Here is a 15,936-nt window from a genome sequence, read left to right as displayed (position 1 = left end):
AATGCAGTGATTCTCTGTATAAGTATTGTAACAGTCAGTTTTGTTTTCCCCGCAGGTGAGGCTGGTATTTACAATCCTGCTGTTAATGTATCACCTGGTTCATGAATGGGAGGGGAGATGCTACCCATGGCTACATATAGACGTTCACCTCCCAGCCTCGCGTGCACTGTCTCAGTGGGGCTCCAACGCAGGCAGACAACATGGGGAAAGGTTTCTTTATCAGTAAAACTGTTGGGATAGTGGGTGTCATCGTGGGTGTAGGGGCCGTGGCTACCATCATTGCTCTGTCTGTTGTTTACTCTCAGGAAAAGGCTAAAAATGACAAGCCAACAACAACAGTCAAACCCCCGGTCACGACAGCCAGACCCCCGGTCACGACTCCCCCATCTAATTTACCTTGGGACAGGTACCGGCTGCCCAAGAGCCTGATGCCTGACCACTACAACGTCACCCTGTGGCCACGACTCACTCCTGATGAGACAACTGGACTCTACATCTTTACTGGTAAGGTTCAACGTGTCAGATGTGTTTCTTGCAAAATAAGTAGATCCATTCGCCTGGTTTTTATGTTGTAAATCTGTCCTCATCCAGTCTAAAGGCATTCCTTTGAGAGGAAAATAGATAAAAACAAAGCCTGATAGAAGTTTAGAAGTCACATTCTGGTAGAAAACGAGACATGAAGAAGAAAAAGCCATACTTCAAGAAATGTTCCACTTTCATCCACTTTTGGATGAGGGTGTAATCTCACTCCTGACAACTTTATCACTGACATATGGCCTAATATTAAGCATTTAAGGCATTTCTATTGGTTGTGTCATTTTATATATGTAGCGTTTATACTATTTAAAAGATAAGAATCCCTAACTAGGAGAGTAAAGGAGTTGTGCAGAATCCATAGTCTGCTTACACTCTCTTTAAAAGGGAGAACTGTCTGAGTAACGGTCTGTGCGTGTACAGATTTGCTGTTAAACTCTGCAACGAACTTAAAAAGGAATTGGATCCAAGCTGTTTTGTACCACTTTTACAGCAGATATTATGAAGGACAAAACCGGCTTCTGCTTACGTTCATTTTACAAGAATTCAACTTAATCTTGACAGTTTATTCCTTATCTTAGAAAGAGCAGCCAATCTCAGCACGGTGTCCTTTTCTGCATTACATTTTGTGCTCATTTGAGCTGAGACATTACACACTTGAAGTCTTCTTTAGTGTATTTGTTGCACAAGCTCATATATGTATACTTTTTTTACTTAGCTTTTTGTGTTAAATGTTTTTGGGTTTTTTGCTTTAGAAGTAGGAACATTTTCTCAACCCATAAAGAAAACCTTAATGGTAAATTTTAACTTAGCTTGGTCCATGACCAAATGATGCTGTAGGTACCCCTGTAGCATCCTTTAGCTCAGTGGTTCCCAACCTTTTTTCCTTGGAGCCCCCCCTGCTTATATCAAAGAAAGACTGAGCGCCCTTAGCACGCACACACGTACACCAAAACAATAAAGCGATTAATTACAAATCTTTATTTGCAAAAATGAACACCAAACAGCCTGTCGTTCGCAGAGGTGTGGCCTACAAAGTAGCGACTATATTTGAATGAGGATAAAAAAAAAAAATGTTTTAATGACTTTTGATTATCAAGTTAGTGCTTTTTTAATGATTTTATTTAACATGTGCAAATCTAATCTTAACAAACCCAACGATCTTTGGCGGGGCCTGGACCCCAGGTTGGGAACCACTGCTTTAGCTTATTGTTTTAGTGTGCTGTTAAAGTAAGGTGATGTAGTATGAAGTATCTGTAACTTCCATCCAGGAATCAGGGCATTGATTTCCCTGTGAATAGAGGTATTAGTTACGCAATGTACGTACAGTAAGGTTCTCAAATATGTTAGTTACGTAATGCTTGCATGTTCGTTCTTAAATCACCCAAATGATAATGTTAGCTTATTATGTTTTGAAACACACAGTTCTTTATATATTGGATGTCTGGAAATGTTCACAGTCAAAGTACAACGTTGCCCTTGCTTCGCAGACTTTGCTCTTTTTGGTTTTCACTTTGTTAAGTACTGGATAATTCTCAGTAACTTTAGCAAATGTGTTAGTGTTGGGCAGAGCTGATCACAGTTTATGCTGTTTCAGGTGACACCAGTGTGCAGTTTAACTGTGTTGAGGAGACCGACCTGATTCTGATCCACTCCAATAAGCTGAACTACACCACATCCTACAGTGGCCACTCGGCAATGCTATCATCACCCAGCGCAGTTAAAGTCCCCTCAATCAAGAAATCCTGGCTCCAAACTGAGACGCAGTACCTGGTCCTGGAGCTGGACAGTAAACTGACGAAGGGCCACACGTACAAACTCTACACCAAATTCACTGGAGAGCTGGCTGATGACCTGGGAGGCTTCTACAGGAGCGAATACATGGAGGATGGAGTGAAAAAGTAAGTGTGTTTGGTGTATGATACACTTTGAAACAGACAGGGTGCAGGCACTAATGTGTTGAAGTAAGGGCTGGAACCACCAAAACATAACTGGAGATCAAAAACACTTGGTTTGGTCGAGGATAAAGGTCATAATTCTTACATCAATGAAGTTCCGTACGCCCGTTGCATTGAGTAAGCATGTGACAAAAAGTTCAACATTGACTTGTGGTCTCACACAGGACTCAATCTCCAGCACCCTTGATGAGCGTCATGTTTGTTCGACCAGTCCGACTCAGCCGAGCATAAACAGACTTTATCACTCTTATTACTACGTCACCTGACTTTCTAGATTATTCTTGCGTCCACATCACAAAGGATCCTCATTGACAATTTCTAGAATCACACTTCTTTCTGACTTTATCTATTCAGTCTTTTTGCAAGCTTGAGCCAACCATAAAATAAATCAATTAAAATATGCGCATTTTCTCGTCTTGTCAGGTGGTAATGTTGACACCACCTCTACTGAAGTTTGTTTGACTGCAAGGTCGGGTCTTCTTGATCCACCACAGGCAGTTATGATGTGTAGAATTGTGTACATTGACACCAATTTTTCCTTTTTTTCTGCTACACAGAATGAATTGCAAAGTAATGATACTAAGTTGGAAGTTTATTTTTGTACCTCTAAGTGGAAAATGTTTGGGAAGGGGACGTCGTACATAGAGCCCGAAAGTCTGCCGGGGTGGCAGTCCGGGCGTTTAAGAGGTCAAAAAAGCATCCAGGAGACTGGAGTGCTGTGCAAGACCAAAAGTCTAAGTTAAATGACTAAAACTGAAAAATGTTTCACAACATGACTTAACAGGCTTGGCAGTCTTCTTAATTTACCATATGTTAACGAAACCAAAAAACAATCTTTTATTTTAACCTAATTATGTAAGTTTGGTGCCTAAACATAAGCAAACTGTGACCATTGTTTTTTGGGTTTAGGCACCAAAACTACTTGGTTAGCTGTAGGAAGAGATCATGGTTTGGGACTTTAATGATACTTTGTTTATCTTTGGTTTAACACAAAACTTGGGGTGGTCATCTGGGTTAAAGAGAAGAGACTGCCGTGCATGTCATTTGTGCTACCAACACTTAATGGGCTCTTGCTGATCATTTTGCAAGAAATATACTTCAAAATGTAATACATTAGTTTGACTTTGTTCTGACTGACAGGAAAAATGAAATACATGTACAGTAGAACTACAACTCTGTTTTTTATTTCTATGACAATTTCTTTTACCACTGTGAGACTGGGTTGCTATACTTGTTGATAAAGAAATGGTTTAAATGCCTTGCATTAACTGGTCCTTAACCAGCACACATTTCCATTTCTAAATGAGTATCTTGTCGTCAATATCAAGCTTCATTTTATTGCTTCCTGTCAGGGTTGTTGCTACGACTCAGATGCAGCCAACAGATGCCAGGAAGGCTTTCCCCTGTTTTGATGAGCCTGCTATGAAAGCAATTTTCCACATCACTCTGATCCACCCGGTTGGAACGGTAGCCCTGTCCAATGGTGAAGAAAAAGGTTAGTTGAACTAAATCAAAGAAGTCAGTGACTTTCTTTGTTCTACAAGTGAATGTAACAGAATTCTTAGGGTTAACTGCAACTGGGCATCAGGATGTAATAAGGTGACATGATTGGTACTACAAACAGAAAAAAAAACACTAAAAATGTGTTCTTGAATCTGAAAACTTTATTTTTCTACAGAATCAAGCCCAGCCCCCGAGGTAGGTCCGAATCTGCAGAAAACAGTTTTTGAGCCAACTGAGAAAATGTCCACCTACTTGCTGGCGTTCATCGTCAGTGACTATGACTTCATCGAGAGCACCATCGATGGACTTTTGGTAAGAGTGTACACCACCCCCAAAGCTAACAGACTCTGCTTTGTACATTTTATTGCAGTTTATTGCCAGTAGCCTAGGCAATGTAATAGTTATTACAGCACACACATGTTGATATTCACACTAGCAGGTTTTATAACTATAATATTTACATGTTACATAAATGAGCCAAAACAATCATTAACCAGTTTGTTAGTTTATTGGGCCGATACTTCTCAAGCTATGAAAGATATTATATAATGGGATTTTATGTGTCACGTGAAATCTTTAACATTACAAAATAATTAAGGTGATATAAACTGAAAACTACAAAGATGCCATGGTTTCTGAAAATGATATTCAAGCTAACAAAAATGTTCATGATGACACTGTTATGTGATGTATTGACTCTTTTGTTTGATGTTGGTTTAGATCCGTATCTTTGCTCGGAAGCCTGCTATTGCTGCTGGGCAAGGAGCCTATGCCCTGAACAAAACTGGACCCATCATGAAGTTCTTTGAAAAGTATTATAACTCCACATACCCTCTGCCAAAGTCCGGTAAGCCTGGTTCCTGTGTTTACATGCATTAGAAGTTTATGTAGAAAGCTAGGTAGCGATTTAAAAAAGAACAAAACCGGGGTTTACCGAACCAGTCGCCGACACCATTTTCTCTGAGGTAGTGCTTTATCTTTACTGTTCCCCTTTTATTTTAATGTATCCATTTTGTTGCTTAACTGCTTCTCTGTTTCACATCTGTATTAACTTTATATTATACACCTACCAGGTTAAACTTTAACATGACATGTGACCCCCTCAGTGAAACCAATAAAACACCTCTGTCAGCAATTCTAAACACCATATAACGGCTCATCCTTTATCCTCTTTGTAAGGTTTATTGGTACTAATCTGATTGTCACATGAATGTTTGGATCTTTTAGTTCTCGTTTTTTTATGAGAACAGGCTCAGAAAAGATCCCCTACACTATCAGTTATTAACAGATACAACTCCATAACTTTATTTATGTAAAGTCTATCATGAGAGACATTTCCTTCCCATTTTGCGATCAGCCGTCTCAAACGCTTCACCTGTCTCCAGATCACGTTTCAACATCACAGACTTTATACGAGGAGAAGATTTAGCCCCAATTGCCTGTTCCAAAGCTGCTTTAATACAGCACAATGTTACATAAAGTATGATCCACGATAGAGTAAAGTAGAATACAAAGCAGGGCATGATTTATGGCCTTGGGATTGACAGCTGAAAAATGTCTTGTTCAGCGTTTAACACAACGGCTGTAAAACAATCCTGGAACCCATCAGCTATCATCTGACCACGATTGAACTTTTAATTATCTCTATAAACAGACATCTGCATGCTAGTGCAGCTCTTAAATCTCGCTTCTCAAGTTACTAGTCGGACTATAAACCATAACCTTTACACCGAAAAGAAAGTCATGCCCCAATGATCTTTTTGTTAACAGCTGGCTACACGCAATGTCATGAAAAGTTGGCCAACATACCCACATCATCATCAGATGATAGCTGATAGGTTTGGAGATTACGGTTATAACTAAAGGATGCACCATGCTCACCAAGCTAGCACTAACCAAGTTAGCAGATACCTTATCATTTTCCAAGTCCACCCTGTCGTCCGAATATTGTCATTTTTGACTCCCAAAAGCCATGATGGCAAAGACTCAATGTTTTAATTCATTCCACGAATCAATTGCTGAAGTCCCAATTGCTTAATCCTCTTCTTATATACAGCCTATATTTACCACTGGTGAAACCCCACAGGTAAGCAACTACGAATAAACTATCTGCCCTTATCTCTGTCCTTGTGCAGATCAGATCGCTCTACCAGACTTTAATGCTGGAGCCATGGAGAACTGGGGTCTGATCACTTACAGAGAGACAGCACTGCTCTACGATGAAGAGTTCTCATCCACCTCCAACAAGGAGAGGATTGCTACCATTATCGCTCATGAACTGGCTCACATGGTGAGTCTACAGCATTGCAAACTGTATCGCTTTATGACACCTATTTTATGGTGATCAGTCAAGTTTTAAGTCCTTGAAGGCTACTCCAGGTCAAGCTACAGAGCAAGTCAAGTCCCTGAGAACAAGTCCTAAAGAGCAAGTCCAAGTCAAATCTTCTCTAATTCTCTAGGTCTTTCAAAGCAAACTACGTGTCTACGGCAACGTTTCAAGCTTCTGATGACTTTGATTGAGTTAGATTTTATTTTTAAATCTTTGCTATATAGACCAAGAACTGAGTCCTGAATACTTTTGGCTCTGAAAGTCTCAAATCAATATAACACATGTTATGTTTTTAGGACATTGAATCTTCAGTATATCAGGCCTCATAGCAGCAAGGTCCAAGTCCAGTCTTGAATGTGTCACATGTCCAAACCTGTAAAGGGCTGCTTATGTCTAATTTGTTTTCAGTTTTTCAGGCATAGCATTTACACGTTTTCTCTGCGCTGTCTCTTTAGTGGTTTGGTAATCTGGTGACCCTTCGGTGGTGGAATGACTTGTGGCTGAATGAAGGCTTTGCATCCTATGTTGAGTACCTCGGAGCACATGAAGCAGAACCTGACTGGAACGTGGTAAGGATTTCCATTTCACCTGATGGCCTCAATATTCCTGCAATGAAGGATGATGGTGACAGGGATCAGTGGAGTTTTAACCATACTTTCCTGTTTGTATATAATAGAAAGACCTCATCGTGCTCGGTGACGTCCACAGGGTGTTTGCCGTCGATGCCCTGGCATCTTCTCATCCTCTGTCCTCGAGAGAAGAAGACATCCAGAAACCAGAACAGATTAGTGAGCTGTTTGATGCCATCTCATACAGCAAGGTAACCTGACTAGGCTTAAACCCTTTTCCCATCTATAGTCCTAAGATTCATCTCCAGTATCCCACAGTATCAACTTATACAATTTGTTTGCGCATTCTCAGGGAGCATCTGTTCTAAGGATGTTGTCCGATTTCCTAACAGAGGAAGTCTTCACAATGGGACTCCAGGTAAGGACTTTAGAGAGACTTTACATATTTACCTTTATGTCAACCAGCACTGCAATCAGTCCATTTCCATGTTTCCAGCTACTTTTTTCTTTGCAAATATTGGTTGAACTTCTAAAAATAATATTACACAATGAATACGTGATTAGAGGCATACCGCTGTGTAACTTCTCTACCTGCTCATTCTGCTAAGGTTGTGGTTTTCTAAAGTAAATATCAAGGTAAACATCACTGAAAAAGTAGGAGATATATAACCACGACAATCTTGACCATAAATACAAGCAAGACCATCTCTGCATTGAAAAAACACCAGGATAGACTTGAAGAGATTAAGAATAGGTTGTGGTTCGGGCCCCATGGATCTTCTCTATAAAGCATTGACATAGTCTACAGGTGTTAGATGGTGGAAGGGACAGCCTCCTTGCCCAAATAGTATCGGGAACTTTGATGTCTAGTGTTTCACTACGGCCTAGCTAAATATCAGCATACTGGATCTACATTGGTTCCATGCAGCATATCGAGAGCTATGATGTCCTTGTTACATTGGGACTCGGTTGAATCTTGGGATACCGCACATCAGTACCCGCATCAGTTAACAGCAGCTTATCAGGAGTGTCCCTAACTATATAACAAAGTACACTTGGTGTGACTCTCTTCCAAGCATCTTGCAAGCCTGCAGCCTTCAGATGGTAATCAGGGTGGCTTCTTTATCTGCAACTGTTACCAGCTGTGTATTGGGAGCTATTATGTCCGTTTGTTTAGATGGGGCTTGACTAAATCCTGGAATAGCGGATCATAGTACCTGCAGGTTAATGGGAGCTGTAATATACTTTGTTACACCAAAGTTTGGGTATATCCTGGTGGGACTGACAACCTTATACAACCATGTGACTCTTTTTTCATTATAATGATCTGAGAGAACACACCTCCAGGAAAAGGAGGAGGTCTCTGCATGACCAGGAAAAGACTTGATGCTCAGAGACCATTAATCCCAATGCTCGGCTCATTGTTGTTGGAGCATTTATTGAGTTGACTGGATTGCAATTTAATGTGATTTCATTTTATATGATAACTTGTAACAGTGACAGAGTCAGCAGGGGACAGACAGTTTAAGAACCCTGTGTCAATTGAAAAGATATATACTGGTTCTTAAGGAGTTTAAGGTTGACTCAACTTCCCAAAATTAATCCTTTAAAAAAACTTAGAGGCATTGGGTGGGGTGGGCAGTATGAACTTGCTCACATATCATTTACGTTTTAATTTTTTTTAAGCGAAGTCCTGGTTCACCATAACATTTTCCTGAAACACATCCAAAGCAAATTAACTAATACATGTATTTTGTTTCTCTTTCACCTGCAGACCTACCTGGCTAAATTTGCATTCAGCAACGCAGTCTACACAGATCTATGGGACCATCTGCAAATGGCATGTTCTTTTCTTTAGCGTCTTTAGATGTGAGCATTTAGATAAAGGTTTAATCAAGAGCCAACTGTTACATAATATTTTTTCATTTGTCTTTTTCCACAGGCTGTTGATGCAACTAGTACCTCACTTCCAGACACTGTCCACGAAATCATGAACACCTGGGTGCTGCAGATGGGCTTTCCTGTGGTTACCATAGATACCAGCACTGGTACTGTAAGCCAGAAGCACTTTCTCTTGGATCCAGATTCTAATGTCACCACTCCATCAATCTACTAGTATGAGCACTACATTTCTTTCATTCTTCCCTTCCCCCACTCCAATGAATTCTTTTTTTTTTTTGCCCTAATGCTACTGCTGCTATTTATCATTTCAACTACAGCATTTCATTTATCCTACAGCTATGAATGGATCATTCCAATCAAGTGGATGAAGACTGGAACTGTCCAGGTTCCACAATGGCTGACTTCTAAATATAGTAAGATATACAGACAAATAATAACATCCAGGTTTTGAGCTGATAAATGAAATTATTTTAGCCTGAAGGTTAAGGGAATGGAGATAAGATGTTTTTGTCAGTGTAATGTTGCTGCAGCCTTTGTTGATGGTCGAAAGGCACATCAACACACATCTAAAGAGGTATTTGTGTTGGTGTAACAACTACTTTGAGACAACAGTACTACTCCCTACCAGAAAATTGCTAGTATATTTTAGGCATTTGAATATATTCGGTCAAACAATAAAACATTTTAAATAGAATAAAAAGAATAAGCAAAGATTGACATAGTCTTAACAATAAACTTCATTTACTTTCTCACATATTCTTGGTCTTGTGTACAACAATAACGCAGAAGTGTGATCTCCATTTCTCTGTAGCCAATTTTGAAGCCATGAAAACAACAGGAGCTGCCTGGGTGATTGCTAACCTTGATGTGGTGGGTTACTACAGAGTCAACTATGACACGAATAACTGGAACAAACTCATAGCTGTATTGAACAGCAAACTTGGGGTAAGACACAGCTGTCCGACGCATGGTGATATAACCAAATCTGTGTGACCTCTGCTTTCTTCAACCGAGTTGTTTCAGTCAGAGTAACAGGGATATTGTGCTTGTTTTTTAAGGATATTCGAGTGATCAACAGAGCTCAGTTGATTGATGATGCCTTCAACTTGGCCAGGTAAGTCCCACTAAAACAGTTTCATTTATAGATGCTGATAGAAGTAAAGAGAATGATAATCTAGGCCCAGTTGTTCAAAGGTAATCTGATGGGATTTCAACTGTCGGATTGGATGAAAACTTGAGAATGGGTTGTTTGAAAGAAATAAAGGATTCTGAAATCCGATTAGAGCGAGTAATCCAGCGTTTGTTGTTTCAAAACGTTTGAGTAGGATTTGGATAACTTTTATCACAAAGAATCTGGATTATCTCGATCCTAGCCGAGGGGTGGATTCAGGCTCGAGTTCAGAATCGAAATGTTGCAAAACTTTTAAATTGGTCAAACAATACAACATTCTTACAATGTAGTTTATACTGTTGACATTTGTTTAATATTTTGCACTTAAAAAGCTGTATCGCAACAGTGACAGTAGATTAATTACACTTTAGGGTTGTAACAATTTAAAGGATTTTTTTAACTTTCATTTGGTGTGAATTTGCGCCCCCTGTGGACAAAGTATGCAGTTTGAAGTCCAATTTTGAGCTCTGGTACATACATAAAACATAAAAATGTAATCCGTTGGCAGGGATGTGGATTTTAGGGACGACAAGTGTTCTGGTTTCTGTTTTTACTACGCTTGTAGTCTGAGTAATATTGACCAATCACATATCAGCAGGCTGCGACGTATGCAGGAAAAACAGTCCATGCGGACAGCAGAGCAGGCGGAACATAATCTGCTGTAAGACATCTCGGCTCCGATCAGCGTCATCTGATTTAAAAGTAGTTTTCTTCTCCTCTTGAGGACAGACCTGACAAACCTTCATTTTTAGTTTTTACCATAGCCAAATTTGGATTTGGTAACCTTGAAAAGTCTGTATCTGATCCAATCCAGTTTTACTTTGAAAAACCAGGACAAAAGTAAGATAGATTAGTTATTCTTGGATAGCAAAAAAAGTGATTACAAAATCAGGACAATTCTGATCCAGATTAGATGTTTTGAACAACTGGGTCCCAGGATTACTGGTGTAGAACAAACAGTTTTAACCTGTTTGAACTAGTTTGTTACTTTCAACAAAGTACAAAGACTTTATTAAAGATGGTCCAGGCAGCCACATCCTCTTAGTTACATTCATTTACAGGGTTAAAATGGTTTATTACTGTTACACAGCACTGCTGGAATGATATAGATGCTGCCAGGTGTTTTGACTCAAAACTTCATATATTGCCACATAGACTATTAAGAAATATTGGTCAGGATGTAGAAATTTAGGATATCCCATTAATCTACATAATCTTGTAACTCCAAAGGGCAAAGATCATTCCTACAGAGACTGCCCTCAGAACCACCACGTACCTGAGCAAAGAGAGAGAATATATGCCATGGAAGTCGGCCATAGACAACCTGGACTTCTTCTACCTCATGTTTGACCGCAGCGAGGTTTACGGTGTCATGCAGGTGTGGTGACATACATGTTTGTATAATTTGAATCTTCTTGGCATTGTCACATTTCCTGAACCTTGTCTTTGTTGTTCTCAGGAATATCTGAGGAAACAGGTCATCCCTCTGTATAACCACTACAAGACCGTAACTGACAACTGGGTGAATATACCTGCTGGACACATGGACCAGTGAGTAAAGAGAAATGATGGTGTCTACTGTTCTAGAGATTAAACTTTTTAAGAGAGGCAATAACTGCTAAAAGAACAGCGTTCTTTATATACAGTTTATCTCCATATGAGCCAGTGAGCAGTAAAACGGCATGTTGGTTACATTTTTGTGTGAGATAAATGTAAGCGTACCAGCAAAGAAAACCTGAATAAAACCTAAACTACATTCTGAGTAATATATTCTAGTACCCATTTCTTTGGAGAAGTTTAAAAATGATAAATTGCACCTTCTGGATATTAGCTTTTGGGTATCATAGCCCTCATTAGAGTGTAATATGAAATCAACCCAGTCTTTGTCATTAAAGTTAAATCTAATTTAATTTAATTTAAATTTTCCACATGCAATTCTTTCTCACTACTAACTCATTAAGTACAGCATCCTGGTCAGTGGCCCTAGGCTTCAAAATAGGACGATCTAGGTACCATCATCGGGCTTGCTTGCACAGAGCTCAGGGGCAGCACAGCAGTAATGAATATGTAATTTCTGGTTAGGCTTTCAGATCAAAACTATTTAGTTAGCGATGAAACATAAGTAGCTTTAGATAAGACTTTTCAAAGTAGAGATGGCAGAGAAACATTTAGCATTGTAGTAGTAGTGGATGTGCAACTATTGCAAATAGGTGGTTAACACATGGCAGTTAACTATGTTTGGGCACCAAAACATCTTGGAAAGGTTAAGAAAAAGATATAAGAAGAATAATTACCTTGGTACGTACATAACGTGGTGGTTTCACTTGGGAATCGAACCCAATAACCTGGATGAAAGTCATTCGTAAATTTGACAAATTCATTGCCTCCGGCCACAACTCCAAGTGGACTTTCGTGCTCTTCATATTATTGTCACATCAAACAAAAAGCTACAGGACAGCAGCAAGAAATGGGTACTCATATGAGCGTCACATTTTGCCGTATTTGACAGGTTTAGCGTAAGAATGGGCTGGATCTTGTAAGAAGGCCAGCAGCAACCACAGTGTAACTTGTTTTCTTAAGGCAGTTTAGCTGTTGGGCAACAATAGCTGTTGTTCGCTGCACAAGGTGACTGTTCGTTCCAGTCAAGCACAGAATCCTGTATATTCCTGTTGGGCTCCTTGTAATACGCCTTCTCCTTCCTGTTCCTCTTTTCTCCAGGTATAATCAGGTGAATGCGATCAGCCTGGCCTGCAGGTCCGGCTATGAGGAATGCCAAATGCTTGCCAAGACGTGGTTCACCCAGTGGATGGAAACTAAGACCAACCCGTGAGTGTATACATCACCCCAATGTTAAATTGCCACCACCTGTCAATCATCATTATTTTCTGAACTCTAAAGATGTCTTCATGTTTTAGGATCCACCCCAACCTGCGGTCCACTGTGTACTGCAATGCAATTGCAGCAGGTGACGTTACAGAGTGGGAGTTTGCTTGGGAACAGTTTAAGAACGCCAGCATTGCTATTGAAGCTGATAAACTCCGCTATGCTCTGGCCTGCACCAAGCAGCCCTGGCTGCTCAACAGGTCAGTTAATACTGTGACTCAGTGTACTACATCGATAACTGACAACTACTGAGCAGTACACACTCATACACTCCCCCTGCTGTTCTGCTTGTTACCTTTCAGGTATCTGGAGTACACTCTGGATCCAAACATGGTCAGAAAGCAGGATGCCACTTCCACCATTGTCTACATTGCCAACAATGTGGTTGGTCAGTCTCTGGCCTGGGACTTCGTCAGGGCTCGGTGGACATACATTTTCACTCAGTGAGTACAACACAACAGGTTTTGGTGCTAAAATCACTACATTCCCATAAAACATGGGGAAAAGGGTCAGGGTCTATTTCTCAATGTTAAGTAAACAAAGGTGGCTTTGCAACAAAATGTCTCCACAACATGTTAATTCATGTCGAAATGGGCTTTATAGTTCCGAGCAAAGGATCATAAATGCAGATATGTGCTGTGCTTTACGTAAGACATCTCTGTGACCTGTGATTTTCACATGCTTAACTGAGCGCAGTCACATCATAAAAGCCCCATAGCAACATGATCACATAATGGCAGATTGGCAGTTTTACAGTCAAGTCTTTTATCAGTGACAGCTTTTATTGACCAAGCGTTGCAGGGTAATTCACACTCTGCCTCAGATGACCTTTGGTCTTGACATCTCATAACCCTTGACAGACAGAGCATGACACACACGCTGAGCATTGTACCATGACCGCGGAGTGTATCAGCAGTTCAATCAGGAGAGACGAGTAAATAAAGCATTTATTATGACGATCTGTGATGATAAAGTCTAGTCAGAAAGGGTGAGTTGGATTTTGTAATCAATATTTATCTGCCTTGATCAGAATATATTTCTGCAGACACTCGTGTTTGGTTACTACAGGCCCAATATAGTAAATATATTTTTCATGGTAAATGGACTGCTTTTCTAGTTTTGCGACCACTCAAAACTGCTTTTACACTACATGTCACATTCACCCATTCACACACACATTCACACACTGATGAAGTGCCCAAATGTCAATCACATTGCCCAACTGTCAATCACATTCTTGACAACATCACAACAATGGGTTCAGTGTCTTGCCCAAGGACACTTCGACATGTAGCCTGAGGGAGCTGGGGATCGAACCACCAACCTTCTGAGTGAAAGTTGACCGACTCTACCACTGAGTCACAGCTGATCATGACTGATCCCTCACGAGAGTTTTCATGCATACATATGGGATGGGGCTGTGGCTCAGAGATAGAGTGGGTCTTGGTTTGATCCCCAGACCTTAGGCAAGATAATGAATCCCAAATTGCTCCCAGCATGGAGTGAATGTGCGCGAATGATTTGTTGAACAGATTATGAATGTGTGTGTGATCCCATTTACATATCCTGATTATCTGGTCTTTACTTACAGGTACGGTGGCGGATCGTTCTCTTTCTCCAACCTCATCAACGGAGTCACCGAGCGCTTTTCAACTGAGTACGAGCTTCAACAGGTGAGTTATTCTCAATCTTTTTTGTCCCCAATGTGTTACAAGTTTCTTTATTATGACCCAATTTTATCCATGATTTAAAGTTCGAGTGTCATTCCAGATCATGATTTGCCTTCGGTTAATTAAATGCTAGGATGTAGGTAACAGAAGGTGTGACCAAGTTGAGTATACGCTCTCAATCGTTACTATGAAGTTTTCTTCAAAACAGTGGGATTTTTATTTTGCAAAATGTTCCATTAGAAGTATAAGACACGATAAAGCAGGTTCTGCTCTTTATAGGATGTGCTTGCCTGTCATTGGCGAGTCGCTACCATTGACACCTGACATGAGGATAGATGCATAGCCAATGGTGACGTCATATAGTGACCACTTCTACTGAATCTCCTATGGTTTCAAGTCAATGAAAGACAAAGTAACTGGTCTCTAAAATCCTTCCCCCAAATAGGGTCTGCCTATCTTTAGCCCCTTCCCCACTGGTCAAAAAACCTGCTAACACCCGATAACACCTGGCGTTTTTGTGATTAGTGGGAAAGTTACAATGTGCATTCAGACCTATGTCAAATGACTCTGCAGTGGATCTGGGTAATCCGGGTGATGCAGCAGAAAAGAGACCGAAAGGAGTATACTCCACTGGCAATGGGAAAAGAGACAACAGCATTTATTAGCAGGTCTTCCCGGGTCTGAAAAACCCGCGTCAATGCGCTAATTTCGGTGGGAAAGAGGTACTTGTATCTTACTCAAATACTCTGCCTTTATGGAGATTAAAGAGTTCTTTCCAAAGCCAAAAAAAGCAGTAGTTTAAGGAATAGTGCAAAGTGGGTTTGTATGTGGAACTTACCAACAGTCAGTGTATAAACTACAGCCCCTGTTTGGAGAAGCTGGCCGCAGTACTGAGACAAAGGCTAACCTATGCTCCACTATGGATGGGGTCGTAGCAAAATATATTAAAGTTACATCTCTGTGTTGGTATTTGTTTTTGCCTAACTTCAAACTCCTGCATCTCAAACCCAAACAACACACTCACTTTATGTTTCATTTGTTCTTTGCTACAGCTGAGGCAGTTCAAGGCAGACAATGCAGACACTGGATTCGGCTCTGGGACCCTGGCGGTGGATCAGTCCATTGAGAGAACCATCGCCAACATGAAGTGGATCGAAGAGAACAAGCAGAACGTTTTGAACTGGTTCACGACTCAAATAAGACCCTAATGATGCCATGTATACAGTTCTGAATGTACATCATGTAGTTTAAAAATGATCTTTTTTTATCTAAATAAATCCTGTTAGAGGGAAGAGGAGGTTTCACACTACTGCCACTGAACCATCTCAGGGGGTAGTTCGTATGCTACTGAGAAGAAGCTTTTTTGTAACTGAGTGAGATGAATTATAGAGATTTACAGTGTGATTTTACAGTGTTT

The 15,936-nt window shown here is 40.3% G+C and overlaps 1 protein-coding gene across 2 annotated transcripts; it reads left to right on the top strand.

Moving 5' to 3' along the window:
• Nucleotides 1-200: 200 nt before the first annotated feature.
• Nucleotides 201-15,727, top strand: LOC138613387 (aminopeptidase N-like). 2 transcript variants are annotated; one of them, XM_069687052.1, is made up of 21 exons: nucleotides 201-504; nucleotides 2,132-2,435; nucleotides 3,845-3,987; nucleotides 4,171-4,307; nucleotides 4,716-4,842; nucleotides 6,131-6,285; nucleotides 6,780-6,893; nucleotides 7,001-7,144; nucleotides 7,246-7,311; nucleotides 8,668-8,733; nucleotides 8,836-9,008; nucleotides 9,132-9,208; nucleotides 9,619-9,740; nucleotides 9,854-9,909; nucleotides 11,197-11,344; nucleotides 11,426-11,517; nucleotides 12,685-12,792; nucleotides 12,882-13,049; nucleotides 13,152-13,292; nucleotides 14,441-14,522; nucleotides 15,572-15,727. In XM_069687052.1, exons 1-21 carry the CDS (start codon nucleotides 201-203, stop codon nucleotides 15,725-15,727), a joined length of 2,883 nt encoding a protein of 960 aa, XP_069543153.1. The 2 variants fall into 2 exon arrangements, with proteins under 2 accessions (XP_069543153.1, XP_069543152.1); XM_069687051.1 differs by having other exon boundaries at nucleotides 9,607-9,740.
• Nucleotides 15,728-15,936: the final 209 nt, after the last annotated feature.

This window comes from Semicossyphus pulcher, unplaced genomic scaffold, assembly GCF_022749685.1.
Source record: "Semicossyphus pulcher isolate SPU_LCO1_2020_fin unplaced genomic scaffold, fSemPul1.0.p SCAF_8, whole genome shotgun sequence".
In the NCBI taxonomy this organism is placed as follows: domain Eukaryota; kingdom Metazoa; phylum Chordata; class Actinopteri; order Labriformes; family Labridae; genus Semicossyphus; species Semicossyphus pulcher.
Note: the sequence above shows the minus strand (reverse complement) of the source record. Positions and strands in the feature narration are given on the sequence as shown.